The following is a 23,475-nucleotide window of genomic DNA, read 5'->3' as shown; positions in this document are numbered from 1 at the left end:
GCACCACCAGATGCCAGAAATGTAGTATTGCAGCCTCCTATGGTGGTGAACTACAAATATTATTAGCTTGTTTATTTTGTTTCTTTGTTTTTCTGATATTGTCTTTTCTTGGGTGGATAAGTGTGTTGTTATTATTTATAGTACAGCTGCACCCAGGAACCCTAGTCAGGGATCAGGTCCCATTGCACTAGGTTCTGTACAGACATAACACTTGCTACAATGGGCCACCGCAGCCTCAGATAAAATTTGTATGAAAAAAGCCCCACACACATATAAATGAAATTCCCATTAACATGCATATTCCCTGCCTACCAGGGAATACATAGGAGTACATGCACCTTTTCATGGGCAGATAGCAGGCTTGGCCCCCTGGCAGCATTTTCAGGAGAAACTCATGTCCTCGCATCCCCTCATGTTCTCCGAGTTCTTTCCTTCTGCTCCCACCCAGAGGTCTCCTGAGTCCTTTGCCTACTGATGGAAAGTGCTAGAAAATTGCCAAGCATTGTTAATTATTTCACACAGCACCTTCCTTGAGGTGGGGAAGGGAGGAGCAGAAGCACACAGTTGTCAGGAACCAGACATGCCCCCAGCCCACCTGCTCCCAGGAAAAGCTGGCCAGCTCTGTGAAAAGGGCCCAAAATGGGGAGCTCTCAGGAGATTCCACCCCCCACTCTTAGGGCTTGCTTTCATCACACCAGCTGAGGAGAGGAAAATGAAGAAGTTTCCTATAGCTTTTAGCAGAGAGAGTAGCTGTAACCACTGCAGCAGAAGCAGACAGGAGCTTGTGTTAGTTGTGTGTTTGGGCAGACATTTTTCCAACAGAAAGAGCAAGCAGGGCGCTGACAAAGCGGGGACTCGAACCCGCCTTGCCGGCTGTTTCCCTCAGAGGGAGTGACCTACGCCTAACGACCTACGCCACCACCACTGCTCGTTCTGGGGGGAGGGGGGGGGGCGGCGCTGTGCCTTGTCCAACCACGGGCAGGTACTCACGCCCCCCTCCGCAATGGATTCTGGGACCTGTCGTCCTTCCCGCCCACTTCCCCCCTCACCCTGCACCGGCGCCTCAGCCGGGAAGAACTACAACTCCCAGCATGCCCGGCGCCGGCCGGGACATTTGACCCGCTGGCTCGGGCCGCTGCAGAGGCTGGTTGCTGCGTTGCCGCCAGGCCAGCCGCCCGTGTCAGAAGACGTGAGGGCCGCGGCCTGGGCGCCGACCCCTCCCCCCCCCCCCCGCAGCTTTCCCCCTGCCGCGCCCCGGGGCCTGCGGGAAAATGAGTTCGGCCAGGGAGTCCCAGCCGCGCCACGGCATGAAGCGAGCGGCCTCGCCCGATGTAAGTGCGCGCGGGGGCTGGGCCAGGAGATGGAGGGCGAGGGAGGCCTGGGGCTGGGGGCGGCCTGGCCCGGGCAGTGGAGTGGGGTGGGGTGGGGTGGGATGGGGGCGGAGGGGAGCGAGGGAGGCAGCCTGTTCCCTGCCCCCCCGGGTAAGGGCGGGGCGGGGCTGCTCGCTCTCTCCTGGCAGGGCCTGGTCGGCTTGTTGTAGGTCAGTGACATCAAAATCACCCCCCAGCAGCACTACTTCTCGGAGCCCTCACGCTGCCTGGGCCGCGAGTCGCGTCCTGTCTCCCCCTGACACCTTCCCCTCCCCCCCCCCGGGTGCTGCGAAGGCCGCCCTCCTCCGCTAAGCAGAACGAGGGAGAGTCGTGGGCTCAAAGGGGATGGATGGATGGATGGGGCTACAGCTTCCCCTCGCTCTGGGAATGATTACTGCTTGCTACGTTCATGAGGAGTCCTTGCATACCGCAGGCAGTCAGGTGCAAATGCTGTCACCGCCTGCAAGCCGCTGCTCTGGTCTGGGTCCCGTGCAGTGCTTCTTATGCCAACCCCAAGTGTTCAGAGACCCAAATCTCTGTTGATGGGGGGGAAGGGGGATCTTGATCAAATTCAAAGGTGGGTTGTCAGTAAACTAAGATTATTTTCCATTTCCTGGAGCTGAGTTTTCTCCCTTCCTATGCAAGTTCTTCATGGATTTATTATTTATTGCTAGCTACGTTAGCTTTCTGCAGATGGCTTCGGAAATCAGAATCCATTCCTGCATGGCTAATTTTTCAAAATTCATTCAGTGGCTTGTTGATGTTATCAGATATTTTTCTGCTGCCTGTTGAGGCTGTATTCAGGTCTGCTTAGTTTATTAAAAAAACCCTATCCTTAAAACACTTCTCAAGGTTGACATTATTAAATGAGTGAGTTAGGCCATGATCATGTAATGATCTGTGCGGTGGTATGTTCCTCCACTCCACTGCTCATTGGAGCAAGGCCTTAGTTGGGTATTGACTGCATGACATTAAATGTTGCATCAGAGTATATTGGAAGAATGCTCAAATTATGTATAACTTTGAATATCATTTAATATAAACAAGTTTTTATATGAAACTGATCTGTTTCTCTCTCAAAATAATTTACTACCTTCTATCTTCCAGCAGGGATCTAGCAGCTGGGAGGCAGTAGACTTGGGTAATGAAGAAAGAAAGCAAAAGTTCTTGAGACTTATGGGAGCAGGAAAGGTGAGATTTTGTTAGTTATCTGTTTAAATCCAAACATTCAGTGTAAAGAGAGAGTGGTTGCTAATAGGGAAGGATTTTTAAAATGACAAAATAATTAATTGATCACATTGCAAGTGGTTGGATAGTGTCTTCTGTTCTTTTCAGAAGTGAAGATGTGATGTTGTTAAGATAGTGCCTGCTGGAGGTCCAAGTTTCCTTTACAATATAGGATGTTAAGAGAATTGTAGAGAATACTTATGTTCATCTGTGCATCCCTTTGTACATAACTTCATTTCTGGCAGGATCTCTGAGTTTAATAGCTGTAGTTGTTATAACCAGTAGTTCTTTCAAGGCCCCACAGCACTTATTACATTTTACAGACATTATATAGTATCAGAATAATGTCCTATTACTCTACAGTTAACTTGGGTAGCACAGCTCTGCAGTTAAAGAGGGCTCTGACTTCATTCCTGAATACTACTGACTCTAATTCATTAAGTTTTCTCCTGATTTTTATATGTTTAGATCAGCCTGCAAAATAGTGAGGAACACTTTTTAGCCCACCCTTATGGAAATAACTAACAGCCTAATGTTTATTCACCTCCCAAACTCCCTCCCCCTCCCAAATGTTGGCTCTAGAGAAGTGAAAGTTTGCTTTCAGGTGAATGAGATGCAAAGGCTAAGTATAAGAGCAACCAGCTTAGAGTAACTCAGTAGCAAACACAATCATATAGCTTGGAAATTAATTACCTATAAAGGACAAAATCTAAATTCATTTACATGTGTGGACATTGTCTATTGTAAGTTCTGTTTTTCACATGATTAATATAGATGGTACTCAGTGATACATAATCACATGAGGTCAATATTGGAGCCTGAATGTTTTCATGTGTGCCTAAAAGACAGTTGAATACTGAATTATTTTTCTTTTATACAGCCTTCAATTACTAGATGAGGTAGCTTTCAGTTTGTTAAATTGGAGGCAAAAAATAAACTAGATTACTTTCCTCTAATGTTGTGTTTTCCTAACCTAGGAAAAATCATTATACTCTGTTAAGGACAGAGATAGTAGCGTGACCCTGGATTAACCCAGGGATTTCTGTTAACTGCAAGTTGTGCTTCCACAGAGGTTCCTAATGAAACTGAGGATGGTAGTAGCTCTCACATTCGGGGCTATGAGTTAAGGCCCCTTGGCCACATCTTGGCTTATCCTGTGTGGGTGTTTAGTTAGAAAAGAACATACAGCCCTATGGAGCTACCATTCAGTTCAACTGGTACCCTTCTGCTCCATAAGGGACTGAGCAGGAAAAGCCCACCACCTTCCCCCCCCCCCCCCCCCCCCCGGCCCAAAAAAAAAAAAAAAAAAAGTGAAGATACTGAACTGCCAAGTCATTTCCATGGGGAACCAAATAAAGGTTGAGTTATTACTGAAATTGTCAAAACATGGGTTGTAACTTGACTTTGTTGTGCATTATAATTCTGGGTTCAAGTGATCTCTCTCAAACCCTGCTGAAGTTACAGATACTGGAAAGTGAAAATGAAAGGAATAAATTTGGGGTGGGGAGGGTAGAGAGAGTACCTGGAGTTCCTTCAGTAGGATCAGTGGAAGGCTAAGCTATGTCAACATAGTCATTGGCAGGTGAAAGAGCTCATTAACACCCTCCCCCCCCCCCCCAAAAAAAAAAAAAAAAAAAAAGTCTGTTAATAATGAGTAGTAGGGCTTGTCTATCCAAGAATTCTAGTATGTAGGGAGAGCTGTCAGAGTTCACAATAAATTGCATTTTCTTTTAGAAAGAACACACTGGCCGCCTTGTTATCGGAGACCACAGATCAACTTCTCATTTCAGAACAGGTCAGTTTAATAGCTAATACAAATCAGAAATCTGTAAACTAACAGTCATCTAGGGAGGCAGAGCTGAGTCCTTATACCTTCACTACTGTTGCAGTGGGGGTTTTCAACTTTGTGACCAAAGCTGAAGAAGAAAACCGGTCAGATTCTGGGAGCTGGCCTAAACTCTCATCCTCTTTTGCTAGTCAGTATAGTGACTGAAAAAGGCCTACTTTTGTTGCACACCTCTGCTTCCTCCAGCCTGGATTCAGCAAAGCACTTCAGCATGTGCTTAAAGTTAATGCTTTGCAAAATCTGGGCCCATGTATCCTTCTCCTTTTCTTGACATAGAAACAAAACAGTCTTACCGCTGTCAGCACAGTGAATGTAGCTGCAGATTGGTAGGCTGTACTGTATTATGCTTTGTGTCATCACCAGTTACACTACCAGTTGATGACCTTTGATAGAGGATGTGCATAAATCAGAAGTGGGCTTGATTTTCAGTCCCTGTCAAATAGGTAGGCCTGATAGTCAAAGCAAGATTTTACTTATTTGTAAACTGAGCAGACTTGGACATGAATTGCCAAGGACATAAAACATGCAAAACTTTAACTTATTTCTAATCAGTAAATGACTCTGCAAGTCTGTGTTTTCCCCTTAGTCAGATTCTGCTGATTAACTATGAAGCGAAGATATCTCTGACTTTATCATAAGAAATCAGGTTTGAAATTGGACAAAGTGCAGAATCAGAGTTTTGTTAAAACCTCTTTCTGTATAGAATAGGAACTGCCAGACTGCTCTGCATTTTTTTCTCCAGTGTGCACTGGTAGTAACAGCTTCTTACCTGGATAAAGCACTGAACTGATGAGATGTGAGAAACTTGGGTTCTATTGCTGTCTGCCTCTGGCCTGTTGGGTGACTTTGGGCAAGTCCCTAATGATACTTACCTCCTTTGTAAGCACTTTGGGATCTATATCTGAAAGAGCTAAGTACTATTATTGATCATTAGCAGGAAGTTGTGATTGGGATTTGACAAGAGCCTTGCTCCCTGATAAAAGACCAAAGAAACCAACTTCATCTGTCCCTATATAAAGTAATCTTCCTCTTTATCACCTCTCCTCCTGTTTCCCACAGTTGGCGGTCTTTTCCTTTTTTAATAGTAACAACTTATATAGTTACCTACAAAGTACAGTACAAACTCTAATTCTCACAGCAAGGATAAGTAATTATCTCTCATTTTACAAAAGAGGAAGTCACTGGCAGATAGGAGTAGAACTAGGAGCCCCTGGCCTCTGCTGCCAACTAGGCCAGGGGGTTCTCAAACATTTTCATAATGTAGTCTATACCTGGATAGAGGTAATGTCTTATTGAAATAAATTGTAATAACTTATTGAAACAAACAGCATGACAGCACACGTGAAAGCATCTATTTAATGGACACATGAAAGAGCTAATTTTCAAATGGCTTCCCACGGCTGGTGAAAAGAAAGCTAAGCAGCTTTTGTTTGATGCTGCTGAGAATTCAAACATGTGAGATAAAGTGGCCCAACACACTGCTAATTCATCTAAAATGTAGCAAGTTAAGTCCAGCAGTGAATTTCCTGACTTACTGCTGTGTATCTTTATGTGCTGCTTCATCTTAACCGTTAGTTTGCAGTGCTTTGGTTTGGTAACGTAGAGACTGCTTGCTGCACAAATGAATGTCTTGATGCTCCTGCTGCAATATACCATTATCATCTTGCTATGAAAAATTGCAATATTGGCAGAATGGGGTAATGTTAAAAATGAACTTTTTTAATATATACACATGGTTGACTTTACTAGTTATATTACATTCTAGTAAACCCTCTTTATAGTACTATGCATGGTACAGTAAAGAGCGTGTGTTGACACTTGATAATCTATCATCCCATCCTTACAATAAGAGTATTTTATTTGCCTGTTGAATAATTAGTCGCTCCAGGCAAAGAGAACTTTACAAGACTGATGGTGTCTTCATTATACTGTAAATAGTCAACAAAGTAAGTTTTATATGAAGACTAACAAAAAAGCTTTGGATACAGTGCTAAATGCTAAAAATCTGGTGATTTTGTGTAATCAGATGTTTTTATTAATTTGACTGAACCATAACCAAGTACACTGGACATACAGGGGAAGAAGACAAGAAAATGAATGAAGATCTAGAGTCTCAGTTCCAGCAAAGCATGGACAGCACTATGTCTGGAAGAAATCGACGACATTGTGGACTTGGTTTCAGTGAGGTAGTAGTTTACTTTTTTTAATGCAGACACGCTTGCTCCAGTGGGCAAAAAGAATGAATGACTTAAGCATCCCATGGCCATTTTTTACAATATGTCAAACTTATTGTAAACCAAAGTACCCCTATAAGTTTACCAAGTACAAATCTGCAGGAGCCACAAGGTTCCTGTGCTTGGACAGAGAGGTACCAGTGAGAATTCTTGAACACCTGCAAACATTCATGTTCTACGCTGTGTACAGATAGATCACATTAAGCTCCTCTGAGATGTAACATTCACAGCACAGAGCAGCTCCACTCAACAATTTAGGATAGGAAGTGAAGAATATTTTAAGCAGTTGACTTCCAGGGGAATTTAAATAGGCAGAACACTAACCAAAATAATTAGGGGACTCACACCCCAATGGGATCTCTAATGACAACTGGTTAAGGCTTTTCACATCTTTCAAAAACCAGCACCCACATGAGAGTAGCACAGTGCCTTAACACAAGCTAGGGGCATGAGTTCTACGCTAACTCAGATGGAGGAGTGCCAACCCAGTTGCCAGCACCATTTCCTGAGATTCCCTAGGAAAGGGTGGGGATGCCTCTTCATGTACTGACCCAAGTTAAACTGCTTTAGCTCAAAAAGGTGCAGTGAGAACTTGAGGTGCTGTGATTGCGTGCTTCAGTTGTAATTATAATGTGTAGACCTAATGTGTAAGGAGTGGGTAGGGAAAAGGAAATCTGTTGCACACAACAATGAAGTCTTCAAATGATCCTACCTCTCTTCAGTCACGTAGTTATGAGGCAGTCTCAAGGAAAGGAAGGATAGAGCCACGGTCTGGAGGAAGGTATGAAGGAAGACACAGTATAATTGGTCGTTATGGACTATCATCCTCTCTCTAAATGATGCCTAGAAACAAGATATTTGAGCATGAGGTTGAAATATCACTGAATGTTTACTGTTAGTGAGAACTAACACTGATTGTAGAAAACATTCTAAGGCTGCTAGGCTTGAGTTAAAGAACCTCTGCCACACTAGCACCTCTTACTATTGCAAACACACATGCACTTTCTCCCTTAGAATGGCATTTATGTGTAAATAGAAGCTATATCTTTATTGGCCCATCCTTATCAGACCGCATTGTGAATTTCTTCCATGGCACAATTTGCCAAAGGGTGTCAGGTTTACAAAGCATTGCAGGCTTGCACATGAGTCCCTGATGACCCTCACATTAAAACAAATGTGGTTTTGGTAATACATTAAAGTTGGCTACTGTATGGCAGCACTTCTTTTGCATCAAGCATGACTTTTTGAATGCCTACCAAAGCTAAAATAGCAGCAAAGCAGTAAAATCTGGCACACTCAACCGCATTTAATAGCGTTTCCAAGTTTTCTGTGTGTTCATTCGGGAGTAACAATATGGGGCTAGAGGTCAACCACAAAATAGCCACATTGTGTGTGCAAATTCGGCTAAAAATCCTTCCCAGCATTAAGCATTATTATTTAAAAACTTATTTCCTTTGCTGCCTGAACATTCGCAAACAAAATGGAGAGGGTCCAGTTACTGCATTCATAACGTCAAGGGATCCTAAAACTTCAGTATCATTTACCACTGTCAACTTCCTTAATGACATCTGAATTACAATCAGCAATTCCAGTATTTGACAGACTAATCCTCTCTCTATTAAAGACTGAGATGGGTTTTATCTAGAACCTCTGTTATTTAATCCCACGTCCCATCTTCAGCCACTAACACAAAAGGAGCAACTAGTGAAAAGTCATTGAACTTTGTTAAATGGCAAAATGACAGGTTGCTTGGGGGAATGATTTAGCTTCCTTTTGTAATGTGAATTTTTTTTTAGCTGGAGGAAGCTGAAGGACAAGGTGATGAGAACAGAGACTCTCCTGAACCTGAAAGTCCAGAGGACTCTGAAAGTGACTCTGAGTCAGAGCAAGAGGAATCTGCAGAAGAACTGCAATCTGCTGAAAAAGACAGTGAAGCAGATGATCCGGAAAGCAAGAAAGATGTGAAAAGCAATTATAAAATGATGTTTGTTAAATCCAGTGGCTCATAACTTCAAGTGTAATAAGCCTTTGTATTTAAAGTACAGTAAGCCTTTTTGTTAGTGCGAAGTGGAGGACTGCTTACAGCAAAGATCTTTGTATTATGATTTTAAAAAAGCCCTTCTTTTAGGTGAAAGAAAAAATAGTGCTTGCTTTCAGATGCCATGAATGACATTTTTACAGGCATGAGTGTATTTTTTTTGGTAAAGTATAAACACATGCATTGGATGAAAATAAATTTAATTCCCAACCTCCTTTTACAATATTCTCTGAAACCCTTCTCATTCTGTTGTAGTTGTCAAATTTCTGACACTACTTGTGAAAGTGATTTCTTTGATTGGTATCCTTTTGTCTTGGATTTTTTTAAAATAAGGTTTCATTGGCGTTGCCTGATGCTGTATTAATTGATACATTAGTAATGGCAACAGTATTCTGTGGTGTAATACAGCTTCAAATCTCGGTTCTATTTAGTTGTATCAGTAGTACAGTTGGACATAATTGTAGATAACAGGTTTACTAATTTAGGTCCTGATTCTGTAACGAGTTTGAGACAACGGATCTCTGTTCCCATGCAGAATCTTGTTGACGTCTGTGGCACTCCATCAGTGTAGGGGGCCCCACATCATATCTTGATGCAAAAGGGTCCTTAAGGTATGTCTACACAGGAATAAAAATAGCTGTGGTTGGCCTGGGTCAACTGACTTGGTTTGTGGGGTTGGGGCGCCAGGCTGAAAAACTGCAGTTTTGGTGTTTGTTTGGGCTTGGGCTAGAACCTGAGAAGCTTGCAGGGGAGGAGGGTCTAAGAGCTTGGGCTGAACCCAAATGTCTACTCAGTGATTTTTAGCCTTGCAGCTGGAGCCCCATGAGCTGACATTAGCTGACCTGGGCCAGCCACCAGTTTTTTTTATCCCTGTGTAGATGTACCCTTAGTTACTTCTCTAGGCCTGTTTTTAACAGCTGGAGTACAAGAGGGATAAGTACTGCAACTAGCTTGATGTTCTTGGGAGGTAGATATCCCTTTTGAAATGAAGGTCTTTGATCCTTAAGCTGCTGAAGTGGCATTGTGTGGGAGAGCTATGTAAAAGCAGGGCTGGGTGGGGGTTGTTCTAGCATTAATATACTAGTTTTAATGATGCGTTTCTATGGAAGTGGGATTGTGGAGGGGATAAAGAACCAAACCAAGATATGAATTTGTTTGAAAGGAAAAAAGACTTTAGTTATGGAAAATGACAGGTGCCTCAATTTAGTTACCTTTTGATAAGAGGGGGTTAAACTAAAGGGATGTGCAGGTATGTAGTCCTCTCCCTTCCCCCAGCTTGAGGCCCACTCATAAAACTGAGGTGAAGAGAGTTAGTTACAATTACTAGTGAAAGTCATGCCACCTCTTACTTTCTTTGCACAAAATCCTCCAACCTGTGCACAAAGAAACAGAAGTTCTAAGACATAGCAAGGACTAAACATGCCCATATCGTCCACCAATTTATATATTTTTGGTGTACTAAAGCTCAAACTTCTATATTGTATGCATTTTCTCCACTGTTATTGTAATGGAATCTTGAAAAGCGATCATCAGAATTAATCTAAGGATCATAAAAGGCCACATTGCAGATATTTCTTTATGGGAGAGCAGAACTCCCTGTCTGTACTCTAGAGAAGCCCTATTTCCTCACAGGAAAAACTTCCCAGAGGCTCTTGATGGAACTTACCACTTTTTTTCTGTATCTGGTAAAGCTGTGTTTTTAATTTACTGATAATCTGTTGCAGTGATCAATCCCATACAGTTTGCTAATTTGTATGAGCTGAAATATGTACATTGATTGTATAAATAGTTGAAAATAAGTATTTCAGCTTCAGCTACATTGAAAGACTTGGAACAAATGTTACTTTATGGAAAAAAACAAGCAGTATTAAACCAGATAACTGTGATTGTACACTAAATGTGATGAAAAAAGTGATTTTAATCAGAATCTGGATTAATTTTTAACCTAGTTCTTGAACATGACATTTAAGCCTGTTTCATTTTAAGAAATAATGAACAGAAGCCATACCGTATTTCATATTAAGTAAAGGAGTAGTGATATTTGACAGGCAAAAGGTGTCTGAACTTCTGATCATCAGTGGTTTTAAAAAAAAAAGTACAGTGGCAGTACTAGAACTTGACCTGCAAATAGATTTATGGATTTTTCCCCCACTTACATTATTCATTTGATCCTTTTTATACTTATGTACATTTCTGTAATATGCAAGGAAGTAGCCCCTTCATTTTATTTGCATATAAAAGAATGTGCACAGATTGATCACTTATTAATTAGGTACAACAGCCATCCATTTAAAAATATTTAGACACACAATAAGTATTTACCAACTACCTTACTTTATCTTTAGTGATAACATAAAATGGTGGTTACAGGCTGTCAGTATTCATAAGAGCACCAGTCATTTTACATAGATGTTGAACCATTGACTATCTTTTCAATTACTCCCACTACTCTGATGCATAAATAAAAATTGGGAAAAGGTCATTATGTTAACCTAGCCTGTCATTCAGGCACACTACGTGTATTGTGCTATTTCACTATGGGGGGGACCTGTTTATGTGCAACATCCAAGACCTTGACAACAGCTGTTAAGTCAACGTGCATTTAACCTTGGTGGGGATGTTCTTATTCACAGCAAAGTGGCCTTAGTTTGCTTTAGCTTAATCCCTTTGAAGACATCTACACAGAGAAGGTTACGTTTTACTTGTGTGTCAAAATAAGGGGAAAACTATTAGGATGTTGGGAAAGAGAGTATATCTACAAGAGTCCACCAATAAAACTGTTGTCCTGCTAATATTTTGGCAGTTTTTTCCTCAATTAGGACGTTATTGAGCATTCTTTCCTGCTGGGCTGTGGGAGCTCTAGGAAGGATATGATAGGGACTTGACTGGCATCCTCCTCCCCCCCCGCTACCTAGTGGAGTCCAGGGGAGGTGAGGGAAGCTGAGAACCAGCTACCAGTTGTTTCTCCCTGATTCTCTGCCACAGCCCAGGTTATAGCAGCCTGGGAGCTACTCTAATTTGCACCACATAATAGAATTTGCCCCCAAAATGTTGGTTACAGCCTAAGACTTGTAAAATGTTAAGTCCTCAGCCTGGTGTAAACAGTATATTACAATTAATGGTAAACTAACTTTAACACAAACACATAGAAGAGACTTTAATGGGAAACAATATGCTGCAGGATGTAGCTTGCTTAATTCTGTAGGTGGCCCTTTTCCATCTACACTGCTATGCAAAAAGTTCCCTGGGGTGACATTAGACTAACCATTGATTTGCCTGGGACTCAGCATAAGCTTAATAGGATTGCTGGATCAGGGAAAGTGTTAATTCCTTGCACAATTGAACCCCCTAGTCTGTTAAAGTGTAGCTGAGAACCACTCTGGAGGTGCTTTGCTACAAAATTTGCTATATTAGTTTTAAATAATATAATAGTGATAACTTGGTTCTTAAGGAGCTAGTTTGTGCCTATCTTTGAATGCAACTGCAATTCTGATGTCGAGAACGTATCACAATGTGGGGCTGACGTAGTAGCAAGACCAACACTAGAGAAAGGTAAATAAATCAGATTGTATGCTTGTGTATAAAGTTATCTCCTCATGGCTGTACATGCATCCCCATTATTGCTGGAGGTGGAAGCATCTTGAAAAATGTGGTTGCAGTTAGTCCTACCTTTTATAAAACAGCATCACTGATTTTTATATACAAGTAGGTTTAAATAGTAACATGGAGACTGATGTCCTTCAAGAAGATGGAATTAAATAAATCACTAACCCTTCTAATCTAGGTCTCAGTTGTCACATGGATAGGTGTCTTAAACACTGAAGATATTACTAATCAAATATTTAAATTCACTTCATGATGAGGGCAGACCAAACCCACTGTACAGTGAAAGCCCAAAGCAGGAGTCAGGGCAACCTTGATCCCTAGCTTCTGCTATAACTTGATAAAGTCAACAAAGTCTGTCTTTGAAGAGAAAGCAAATGAACAAGCATACAATTAATATAATTTCATAGTGCACACTTTCACAACTCTTGCTACTGTCAGTATTTAAGTAGCATTAGCACAGTGTCTTCAGGAGATTTGAGCAGGCAGAGCATTGGACCAACTTATCCCCCTCACTTCTCTGTACACTGGGGAGCCCTTAATAAGAAAGCACAACCCTCTACCCCAAAATCCCTCTATGAGAAGACAGTCAAGAAAGAATGCTTCCAATAAAAAGGGATCCATTTTTCTCCCATCTTTCAGACGTGAAGGAATTCTAGGGCCAAGAAAGTGTGATGTATACTGCAAAGCAGTCGTATAAAGTTACTTTCCCCCTTTTCCTGAAGAAGAGCCTGACAACTTAATTCCTGAAAGTACAATTTATAGGCCAGCTTCAAAGCTATAAGTGCCCTTCTACAGCTGTGGTTGGGGAATTCACATCAAAGAGGATACACACATGTTGTTCCGATGTCAGAACGGACGGTTGTTGGAAATCTCTGTGGATTTACTACACTTCCCAGAACAGAGGTTAAATTATGCACTGAAGCTGCCTCTATAAACTGCAGGAGACAAAGAGAATAAGTGGCCATGCAGTCTCTCATAATCAAAGCCTGGCATAATTATTTGCATCAGTTTCCTGTGAGTTGTCAGGGGAATGTGAAAGGGACATGGTGTAAAGGGACACTCAGTGACAAAACAGAGTGCAATCTGGTTTTAAAAAGTGACACCAACAACATTTTTTTCCCCTGAATCTTTGAGAAATATCACCCAAACAGTGTGTTCTTCTGGAGCACTGTTTCTGATGCTGGGGTATAGTTAAAAGTACAATATGAGACTATGTTAAAGCCAACACTTTGTGCTATATAATCCATCCAACTCTGAAGATGACATTTAAGGTGTCTTCAGCTCAGAGGGAGATAGTTGGAGAGAAAAAAAAGAGAGATGGTGAATGACAGAAGAAAGATCTTGAATAAGCTATGTATCAGAAGCCAAAAGTTCCAGGACTGATCTGAATGGAACCTTCCTATGTTTTGAAGGTTTCCCATTTGCTAATCTTGATTAGCAGTTTGATTCTTTTTAGCCATTCCCAATATAGAGATACTGTTTTCTGGTGTGTCTTGTAATCAGGTGCGTTTCAGCTCTTTCCATATCAGAAGAAGGTTGAAAGCTACCTACACCTCAGAAACAACTCAAACTAAAGTATAGACTGTTTGGGGGCTATAGTTCTGTGCAGAAATGGAGAGGACTCCATAACGTGCATTTCATCCTAATATTTATTGTTCTAGGTTTTCATAAAAATGCAGGTGAACAGGTTCAAACCATCATCTTACTTACATGCACAAGGCTGAGGTCTCTGTTCATGAAAGCCACAAAACTATAGTGTTATGGGTCTTATGGGTTAACCGTAACTACAAACAGTAACTCAACTCCTCTTTGAAATGCAATAGTTCATGTATTTTCAACTGATAAGCATAACCAAAGTAGTAATCATTGCATAAGTGACGTGTTGAATTTTATTTAGTGTGTTAAACAGTTGAAGCGACTACTGATATTCCAAATAAGACAAATACAAGCAAGTATTTGGTTTGGCAATTTATTCTTCACTGGGCTTCTTAGATACAACTTATTTACATCTACATAGCTTCAGGCTTGGTACTACACCGGCAGGTCAGGTAGTTAAAACTACAACTTAGGAAGCTCTCCTCCCTTATGGAGTCTTTGAGGTTCAGACTGGCCTGAGACCTAGTGAAGTAGCCCAAGCCCTACCTGATGGCTAGTTTCCTGCAGCTGTCTTGCAGCACTTTGATTCTTTCCCATAACACAAAGATGTAGGAGAACAGGGTTAGCATACTACATACTGCCATCATTGTAAATCCTATTTACTGGGCAAAGAGAAAAATGCAAGGGATTCATCTGCTGTCCATGAAAGCCACAAAACTATAATGTTATGGGTCTTGAGAGAGAGAGAAAGAAAAGGTGGTTCTTATAGACAATGTATAGTAAGGGAGGAACTCAAAAGCACTTGACCTGTCTCTCTGTTTAGCAGAGCTGAACAATCAGAAAGGTAAACCATACAGGCAAACTAATCATTCAAAACCAGGCAGCAGTTTCTTTTATCATCTCACATTATCCTCTTTCTTTTCATTTAGTTTTTATAGTAAAGCTGTAATGGTAATTAAATATCTAAATATGTTTTTCATTAGAACACAGGTAAGTACATTCAACTTAATTTCATTAGATCTAATTTTACATGACCAGTCATTAAAGTTTGGAAGACTTTTTTTTTCTTTTTAATTTGTGCCACAGCTCTAATGACAGACAAATTATGCTGTCAAAGTTTATATCTAGAGACAGACATTGGGGAAAAAATCCAACCAACCAAAACACAAATCTTTGCTCAAAATAGAGGCAGTTGTGTGTGTGTTTATATAATTTATTAACTGCTAGGCCCTATACATATGTATACTATATGTATATCTCCTTGATTGGGGCCACTTATTTATAAAACAAATAAATAAAAATGACAGGTCACTGTTTAGGTGGATTAAAACATTTGTATTAATCCAAAAATGATTTTGTGGAATCTCAGCCCCCCATTAATAATGTCCAGATTTGAAAATATATTATCCTAATTCTCAACATACCTTGCAAATTCCACATAGTATTGGATCATTTAAGCTTGCAACACATTTAATAGGGGAAACACTTTAATTTTCTGCAACTATTGTATTCTACTGGGTTCTCCTACTTTGCTATAGCTGGTCCTTCAAGGTCTTCATTAGCAGTTCCTCTTCATTTTCTGTGTCTTGTCTCCCCCTCAGAGTTCAGTTCTCAGTCCTCCTCTTTATTACATCTGTGCTTTTTAAGATAATCTCATCTGCTACCATGGCTTTCGTTACCCCCTCTCTGCAATTAACTCCAAATTCATCTTTGGAGCCCCACATTCTCTATCCCTTTCCTGAGTGTCTTGCATTTCTGTCTCTTGGACACCTCCTCTTAGATGTCCTTCTGCATTGTTAAACTCCAGATTTTCAAAACAAATTATTTTCTCTGTTAATCCATCTCCCCCATCTCCTTTCCTGATACCACCTCTACATCCCCACTATCCTTCCCCTATTCCCAATTCACCACTTTGGTGTCATGATTGACTTCTCTCTCCTTCCCCTCTGCTTCCCGTTTCTTGCTAAATCCCTCAATATTTCCACATTATCACCTGCTTACCCCACCCTGTCTCTCCATATCCCACTCCTATAAAAAATGTTTTCACACCTTGGTCATCTCAACTTCATCACTATCTTTTTCCTGACAGGCCTCCCTTTTCTCACCTTTCCCTCTCCAATGTAACCAAAGTCCTACTACTAGAGCCATCTCCTGCTGCCCACAGCCTATTTCTTCCCTTTCCTTAAATCCTTTTACTAGCATCCTGTCTTACCACAAAATTCACATTCCTCAGCCTTACCTTCAGGATCCTATTCAATCTTGCTTGCAGCTAAATCTCTACTCTTATTTCCTCAAAATCTTCTTATTTTACTGCTCCACTCATCTCCTCCCATGCTCAGTACACCTCCCTTTTAGGATACCCACAACCTTGCAAAAAAGCCTTCCATTCCTTGGGCATCAAGAACCTCCAATCCAATCTTTTGAGCTCACTTCTTCCAAGAATTCTTTTTAACATCCCCTCTCCATAGTATCTTTACACCTTCCCTGAAATTGTCATCCAATGTTGTCTCCCTCCTCCCCCTTTTTGCAGGTCTGTATAAGTGAATAATAATGAGTAATAGTATAACTAACTTTTTAATTCCTAGCATTGTAGGTGATACATTTTTTTGTATTTTTGTTTTGTACCTAGAGTCCAAAGTTTTTCTGCCATAGTCCAATAATTATAGCATGCTTCACAATTTTATTTTTTCTTCTTAGGTTTACCTGTAGTTTAACATTCAAAGTATGGTTGTGGCACAGAATACCTCAACAGGCTTGTATTAAAAATGCCCTTTAAAATTCCAAAGCTTTGAACTAAAGCAATATCTCAAGAAGTTTTCATGGAAAGTTCATCTCAGTTGGTTCAATTCAGCTACACTTAGATGCACCTTTTCAAATAATAGAAAAAAATGTAAAGGGGTCAGACCCAATCAATACAGTTGTTCAAACAGAATTCCAGTCACTGTGATGTGTGTACATTTTGTGCTCTTCCTTTGTACTGTTCCACTATGAAGAAAGGTTGCTTTTGCTAGCATAGCAATAAAAGTCTTTGCCTTTTGAATACAGCCCAACTAACCAATGGGAATGTTTACCAGGTGTGGAAAAATATAGCAATTTTTCATGTCTTTCCTGTGCATGTCTCTTTGTTCTTTTTATAACTATGCAATCCACACATATACTACACAAGCAAATGTTTTAAAATACCCAAAGACAGACATAAATCAGAGAAGTGAAGCCTCAAAGAACATGCCTTCTAAATCTCATAAGTTTAAGACTAAGTAATTCTGGTCCTTCCCTCACATAAGAGCCAGAAGTTAACTGCTGTGACACATGGTGGAGTTTTTTTGTTTGTTTGGGTTTTTTTGTTTTAATTTTTGAGACTTAGCAATCAACTAACTAAATAGCATGAGTTGAAAATAAAGCTGTAAGCAATACCTAAAAGATGTCATAAGCATATTGTATATAAATTCAAAACAACCATCCTTGAGTAGATTTCAGCCATTTAGATCAACTTTACTCAGGCTTTGTCAATTTTGTTTTTAAACCGATAAAGGTTTAGTAATATTTTTATGAACTTGTAGGTGGCAGAGCCATATATAACGATATTCTACACACAAACCACATTTTCTTGAATAAAAGCCACTCAGCTAATATCACTGGTGTAAAATCTCTCCACTACTGCTTGCTCCTCGTGGATGTTTCTGGCTGTCCTGGCTTAAATTAGTGCTGGTGTTTATCATCACTGTTACTTTCCATTCCTTCAAAGATCTGTAGGTACAGCAGCATGGGCAACGTCATCACCAAAAGACTTCCTAGCAGCCTACCACACAAATGCAAAAATAGAGCAACGGGAAGGAAAAAACAAACAAAAGGAGTTCCCATTCATTTTTTAAAATGGAGACTAATGACAGGTCTGAGGATAACAAGGCTGTGGGTGTTGTGAATTGGCAACCTGTCATCAGTACAACCACTTTGTACTGTAACAAACTAAAGACACACACACAGGTGTAATGGAAGAAAGATGAGTCTTGAGATTAAAACACAATACATGGAATTTTTGCTTGGGGTAAAAGCTATATAGAATAATTACAAGTTAGTTCCTCCAAAAGAAAAACAGATACTATTCATCTAATATTTTTAATCAGTTTGAAAGAAACTTTTTATTCCAGTGGAAACCAACTAAAAAGCTGTTTTATTTTCTCACTGAAATTCAGCTGAACACAGTGATAGCTGCTGTATAAATACACTAATAAGATGACATTTTGGTGAATAATGCAAAATGAAATTGAAAAAAAGAAAGCCACCACCATCACTCCCCCCTGCAAAAAAAAAAGTGGTCTGCAGATAACTCATTAACATATTTAAATAAGGGCTTTGAAAAAAGTGTCATACTTGGGGATTTTTCCTCCCAAACTATGGGATTAATTATGGACATATAAATTGCTTGATTTGTCCCAGACAAAGAGTTTCTAAGAAGATCAGTTTATTATTCAAAACATTAATGGTGTGTGTGTCAAGGGTGAAATCCTTCAGATGTAGTTCATGAATCTACTAGCTGCACCCTTTCCCCACAGTAAAATCAGAGCTGCTGGGGCTTGCCACTGCTTCAGTCCCACCGCTGCTCCTGCAGGCTGGCTGCTGGTCAGCTGTTGGGCGGCCCTGGGGCTAGCCACCAGTCATCTGTTCAGAGGCAGCTCTGGGGCTGACAGCTGCTCCATCCCTGTCCCAGAAGTCATGGAGGTGCCAGAGAGTCATGGAATCCATGAGCTCTGTGACCAAATCATATCCTTAACCATGACACATCATAAATCCCTATGGCTGAGGGGTTCCTTTACATTTGAGGCCATGCATGTCCCCACAAATGGGACAGGAATTTCATAAGTATGTCAGCTTTTGAGTTTCCTCTTCACACATTTGAAGGTCAAATACTCATTTAAACTCTCTGAAGTTGACAATGTCAATATTGCACCACAAAAATATCTGGATGAAAAAAAAGTTGACGACTGTGTTTGTTCCATATATTCCATTGTACTAAGTCGTTAAAGCTTAAGAAGAAAGTCAAGAACTAAAAATCTCCAGTAATCTTTAGCAAACCCATGTAATTTGAAGGCACTGTCATAGTACGAATTGAATCTGGCCTGCTACTATAGAAGTCTTAAATTCCAGTTGGTTTCCAAACATTTTATTGGTTAATGTATACATACACTGCACAAGTGGCTGCATGATATTTACAGGATTAGAGATGAGTAGTGGCAGAGTTTTTGCATACAGAATATGTAAATTACTCTAGCTACTTTAATTTCATATTATACCAAGTGTCAAGAATTTGTCAGTTGAGAAAACAATAAGATAGTAAAGAACAACATTTATGTCCCAACTCAGGAAAGCATGTACTTAAGCATATACATGCTGAATAGTGATGGATTTAAGCATGTATTTAAGAACTGTCCAAAATCAGCACTTGGTACATAGGAGGCCTGATTCAAATCGTATTGAAGTAAATGGAAAAATTTCCATGGACAGCAATGGGCTTTAGGTCAGAACCAGGGAAAGCAAAATGTAATAACTAACTGGAATTTTTAAAAAATGTTGAAAATGATCAACAAGACAGCTGACAAGACAAAAGCAATAGAAGCATTATGTTAATATTTTAATCTGTACATAGACCATTTCCCCCAAAGTTACATTTTATTTAAATTAATGTTTTCTTGCAAAATATTCATTTAATTTCTTTTCAAACATTTTTTATAAAGGCAAAAATAAAAATTTTATTTTGGCAAAATGTTCTGAAGTTGACACTGGCAGTATTGAGTTAGTTAAAAATAGACTGCATTTTCTAAATATATTTCTTAAGAATATCTTTTAAGTATCATAAAAATACAATATGAATTTTTATTTTATGAATTTTCAACAAACATGAAGCTCAATCCATTTTTTTTTTAAAAAACCCATTATTTGAATGCAGCAAACAAAACAGAAGTAAAAAGTCTTGCAAAACACTGCAAAGTATTTGTGAATCACTCCTCTCTTAGAGCTGGACTCAACTAAAAATTACACAATACTGTCCGATTTTTGCATGCCTCACTCTGAAAATGTACACATACGAAGCAACAGTAATTAATTTAAATTCATTTTCTTCACCCTGTACCCAAGCACATCATCAGACTTGAAAGTTTTGACAAAATTAAGCACCAGTTGAATTTACATACAAAATTAGCAAGTGCCACATTGCATTATTTCTGTTGTTTCCAGCATAATACAATACATCACATATTGCTTTTTAATTAAAACAATTATTAAAGAGAAAATATATATATATTTACTAGTAAAATGACACATTCTATTAACATTTTATTGCTCACTTCATATGTTTTAATCAACATTTCTTTTACCTCCCAGTTCTCTTAATTTAAGAAAAAAATATTGTATTACCATCTTGTTACTTACTGATGGGGACAGTGCTATTTTCAATGTTAACACACTGGGCACTAATATTTGAAATTAATTACATGGGATTAGCAGCTGAGTGGCATAATTTTGTTCTTTATGTGCAAAGATGGTGGTTACTAATACTTAGAAATTCAAGCTAAGAGTCCTTTGCTCTTTCTTATTTAAAGAGCACAGGAGAGTGATCAATTTTGCCAAAAAAAAAAAAAAAGAGAATTCTTAGTAAACTTCTCACTTGAGTTAACTTTACCCTAATGCCACGATGTGCTTCCAAGATTATTTGATTTACATTTTCTGAAGAGGCTTTACAATATTCATCTGAATTTAAGGGTGAAGCAATAACATTTTGTAATGTCTTTGTAAGCAGCTTTTTTTTTAAAATGAACTTAGCCCTTGGATAAAAAAAAATCTAAAATATCTTGTTTCTAAAAATACGTCAGTATTTTACAGAGTATATTAAAAGTGCCATTTATTTATATAAAAAGTCTGAACTAAAACAATGTCAAACTAAAATGATTTGTAATGTATTTGTTTTTCATAGAAAATCCCTCTATTATTCTCTGAATTTGTTTCTGAAAAATTATGTGATCAGCTGATGAGTATCTTCAGAGAAGCTGGTGTAATGAAGACATTCTTTCTTCCATGCTCTGGCATCAGATGGTTGTTGCTTTGTATCTTATGTCAATGTTCAGTTACTGCTTTGGCTGGTACGAATTAAAACAAAATGCAGTTAAATACTGTAGTGTATGCTGATGCCAACCAGTATACATTTTCAAGGGAAAAAATACCATGTTTTTGTATTACTGCTCTCAGTAAGATAATAAACAGATATTTAAAATAGTAGGAACAATTACTTGATGCCATTGAAATTCTGGGAAGAGTAGAGAAAATGTCCACTGAACTAGAAGAATCATCATATCCCTAATGTAATGGCTAAAATTACTAGATTCTTTCCTCAACTGTGTCCCTTACAGAGAATGTAAACTTCAGATGTGAGTTTTTGTAGTAGCTCCCTAATACAAGTTAATTGTTGGTATCTGAGGACAGTACTTTTATTTTTTTAATTCTTTTGAGAAGTTCAAGGTCAGATTCTGATACTCTTACTCAAGGAAAAACACCTCACTCCATGTGTAGTCTGGTTTGACTTAAATGGGTCTGCTAGAAGAGTCAGATGTCACTCAGTTTGAGCAAGGGTGGTGGAATCAGGCCCTCCAAATCAGAAAGTGAACTAAGGAAACATTAGTCCACTTCTATCAGGTTTCCCTGCTGCTCTGGGTGATGTCAGAACAACTTTACAGCTGTCAATCTATCATTTGCGATATGCCTGGCCGAAGGCAAGTCACCTTTCACAGCCTTAAGGTCCAGTACTGCAACCACTTTGAACAGAACTCCTACTGACAGAAACTGACGTGTGCAGTACTGAGCCTTTCTAGAGCTTTTCTAAGTATGGAGATTTCTTAACTTTGAGAAGCACTGATCTCAAAAGTACTCCAAAAACAAAACCACGGTACCAAGGGACTAACTCTTTTTAAGGTGTTCAAATCACTGTATGAGAGAAAATTAGCCCATCTGAAAGCAGAAAGACAAGAATGAATTAAAAGTAAATTCTGGAGGTAGAGTGGCTGCCAAATCAGGACACTGTAAGTATTATGATATATTTAACTATTGTTAAGTATTTTCCATTTTAAGTATCGGGAATAATGCAAATGCCATTGAAACGGGGCAGTAAATGTTCATTTTTAATGGTGGTGCAATAAATGTCCTTTTAAAAATGATGCCCACTATACTTGCAGGTAAGAACTTACCTAAATGAAGGGCAATATAATATAATAATTTAATGGAAAAACATTGAATGCATGGGATCAATCAAACAAACTAATATAAAATTAATTACACCAGGCCAAATTTTCAGCTTGTCTCAAACTAATGTCTAATTTTAGTTTCTGCAAAGATGCACCTGTAATTGTTTGTCCTCACAAAATTGCATGCAGATCCAAAATTGCCTATTTAGAAGGGTTCCCATTTTTGCTGGTACAGTGTGCAACTTTGCAGGTGAAAACACATGCACACATTTTCAATAGTGGAAACTGTTGCTGAAAATGTGGCCCCAAATTTGCCAACAACATTGACATTTAGTTTTTCTTTCACCACACTAAGATGATCAAACATAACCTTTACTTATTTTTAACCTACAACAATCACTTTAAAGGTTCTTGCTAGCTCATGTGTTAATTTGTAAGTAGCAATATTTACTAGTATGAGAACAGAATCTTCTGATCACTGAAAGCTGCATGCATGCATGCATTAATTTGGAAAAATTTACATTATTGTAGTAAAAAAGCGTTAGTTTTTTACAAAGTTAAAGCAAAGATGTAAATGGCAAATTAGACGTGCCTAGGAGAAGTTAGTTCTTACTTTTAAGGTGTTTAGACAAATGTGTAGTGAAATCCATTGCTTAAGGGGGAGTGAGGTGGCTGTGGTACAGAAGGTGAAGGTGCTTTAGATGGGTAGGTCAACTGATGAGCTAGAAGGGATCACACACAGGAATTAGGCAGCATAATTAAACATATATATTGCAACAGAGCCACCTTAACTATTACTACATAAGCAGGAAACACTGCACCAGATGCAATGGGGTATTAAAATTATTTTTGTTACATGGAAAACACTATTTATCAACATTTCCACCTGCTGTTTCTGTATCATTCAGTCATATTAAAAACAGCAATGGTTTATTTCCACAACACACTTAAAACCCAGATTAATAATGACGCTCATTGGAACAATATGGCAAAGAATACTGATTTACACCAGTCAAACTCTGTATGCAAAATCTGAAATCCCAGGATAGCATTGATACTGTACTTGTTAGTTCAGTTTCATGATTTGATTGAGGTTACACTGGTATAAATGAGCAGAAAGCAGGAAGATGTACAGCAAATATGAAGGTGAAGAAATACTTCACAGCAAAATAAATTTAATTTATTGCTCAAGTAATAAATTACATGAAAAGTTAAATGCATTTTCAAGGCCTCAGACTGAGACATCCTCAGTACAAGTATAACCTGTGCTCATTCCTAAAATATAAGGCTTTTTCTCTATATGATGCACAGAAATGGTGCTATACTAGAG

At 39.2% G+C, this 23,475-nt stretch overlaps 2 protein-coding genes across 14 annotated transcripts in view; one reads left to right on the top strand and one right to left on the bottom strand.

The window, feature by feature from the left end:
* Window positions 1-1,084: 1,084 nt before the first annotated feature.
* CUNH11orf58 (chromosome unknown C11orf58 homolog) lies at window positions 1,085-11,372 on the top strand. Of its 2 annotated transcripts, none has more exons than XM_067540702.1 (5): window positions 1,085-1,331; window positions 2,481-2,561; window positions 4,332-4,392; window positions 6,520-6,629; window positions 8,474-11,372. In XM_067540702.1, the coding sequence occupies exons 1-5, from the start codon at window positions 1,272-1,274 to the stop codon at window positions 8,684-8,686; spliced, it is 525 nt and encodes a 174-aa protein (XP_067396803.1). In that variant the 5' UTR covers window positions 1,085-1,271; the 3' UTR covers window positions 8,687-11,372. The 2 variants fall into 2 exon arrangements, with proteins under 2 accessions (XP_067396803.1, XP_067396802.1); XM_067540701.1 differs by having other exon boundaries at window positions 2,478-2,561.
* A 6,750-nt stretch (window positions 11,373-18,122) lies between these two features.
* PLEKHA7 (pleckstrin homology domain containing A7) overlaps window positions 18,123-23,475 on the bottom strand; it is a 291,612-nt gene continuing 286,259 nt past the window's right edge. For 8 of the 12 annotated variants that reach the window (XM_067540693.1, XM_067540692.1, XM_067540697.1 and 5 more), the window contains 2 exons: window positions 22,759-22,867; window positions 18,124-21,047 (listed from right to left, as the gene is read on the bottom strand). In XM_067540693.1, the coding sequence (XP_067396794.1) occupies window positions 22,770-22,867 (98 nt within the window). In that variant the 3' untranslated portion in view covers window positions 18,124-21,047; window positions 22,759-22,769. Of the gene's footprint in view, window positions 21,048-22,758; window positions 22,868-23,475 lie in introns of all 12 variants that reach the window. The other 4 variants (XM_067540688.1, XM_067540691.1, XM_067540690.1 and 1 more) reach the window with 2 other exon arrangements.

This window comes from Emydura macquarii, unplaced genomic scaffold, assembly GCF_026122565.2.
Source record: "Emydura macquarii macquarii isolate MOO-44397 ecotype Brisbane River unplaced genomic scaffold, CSIRO-AGI_Emac_v2 contig_587, whole genome shotgun sequence".
NCBI classification, from domain to species: domain Eukaryota; kingdom Metazoa; phylum Chordata; order Testudines; family Chelidae; genus Emydura; species Emydura macquarii.
This window is presented reverse-complemented; position numbering and strand designations above follow the sequence as displayed.

Bases quoted from the DNA above. Each gene is read 5' to 3' on its own strand.
- CUNH11orf58 (XM_067540701.1), top strand. From the start codon at position 1,272: ATGAGTTCGGCCAGGGAGTCCCAGCCGCGCCACGGCATGAAGCGAGCG. The intron at 4,393-6,519 runs GTCAGTTTAATA...CTGGACATACAG, and splicing joins AACTTCTCATTTCAGAACAG to GGGAAGAAGACAAGAAAATG. The intron at 6,630-8,473 runs GTAGTAGTTTAC...ATTTTTTTTTAG, and splicing joins GTGGACTTGGTTTCAGTGAG to CTGGAGGAAGCTGAAGGACA.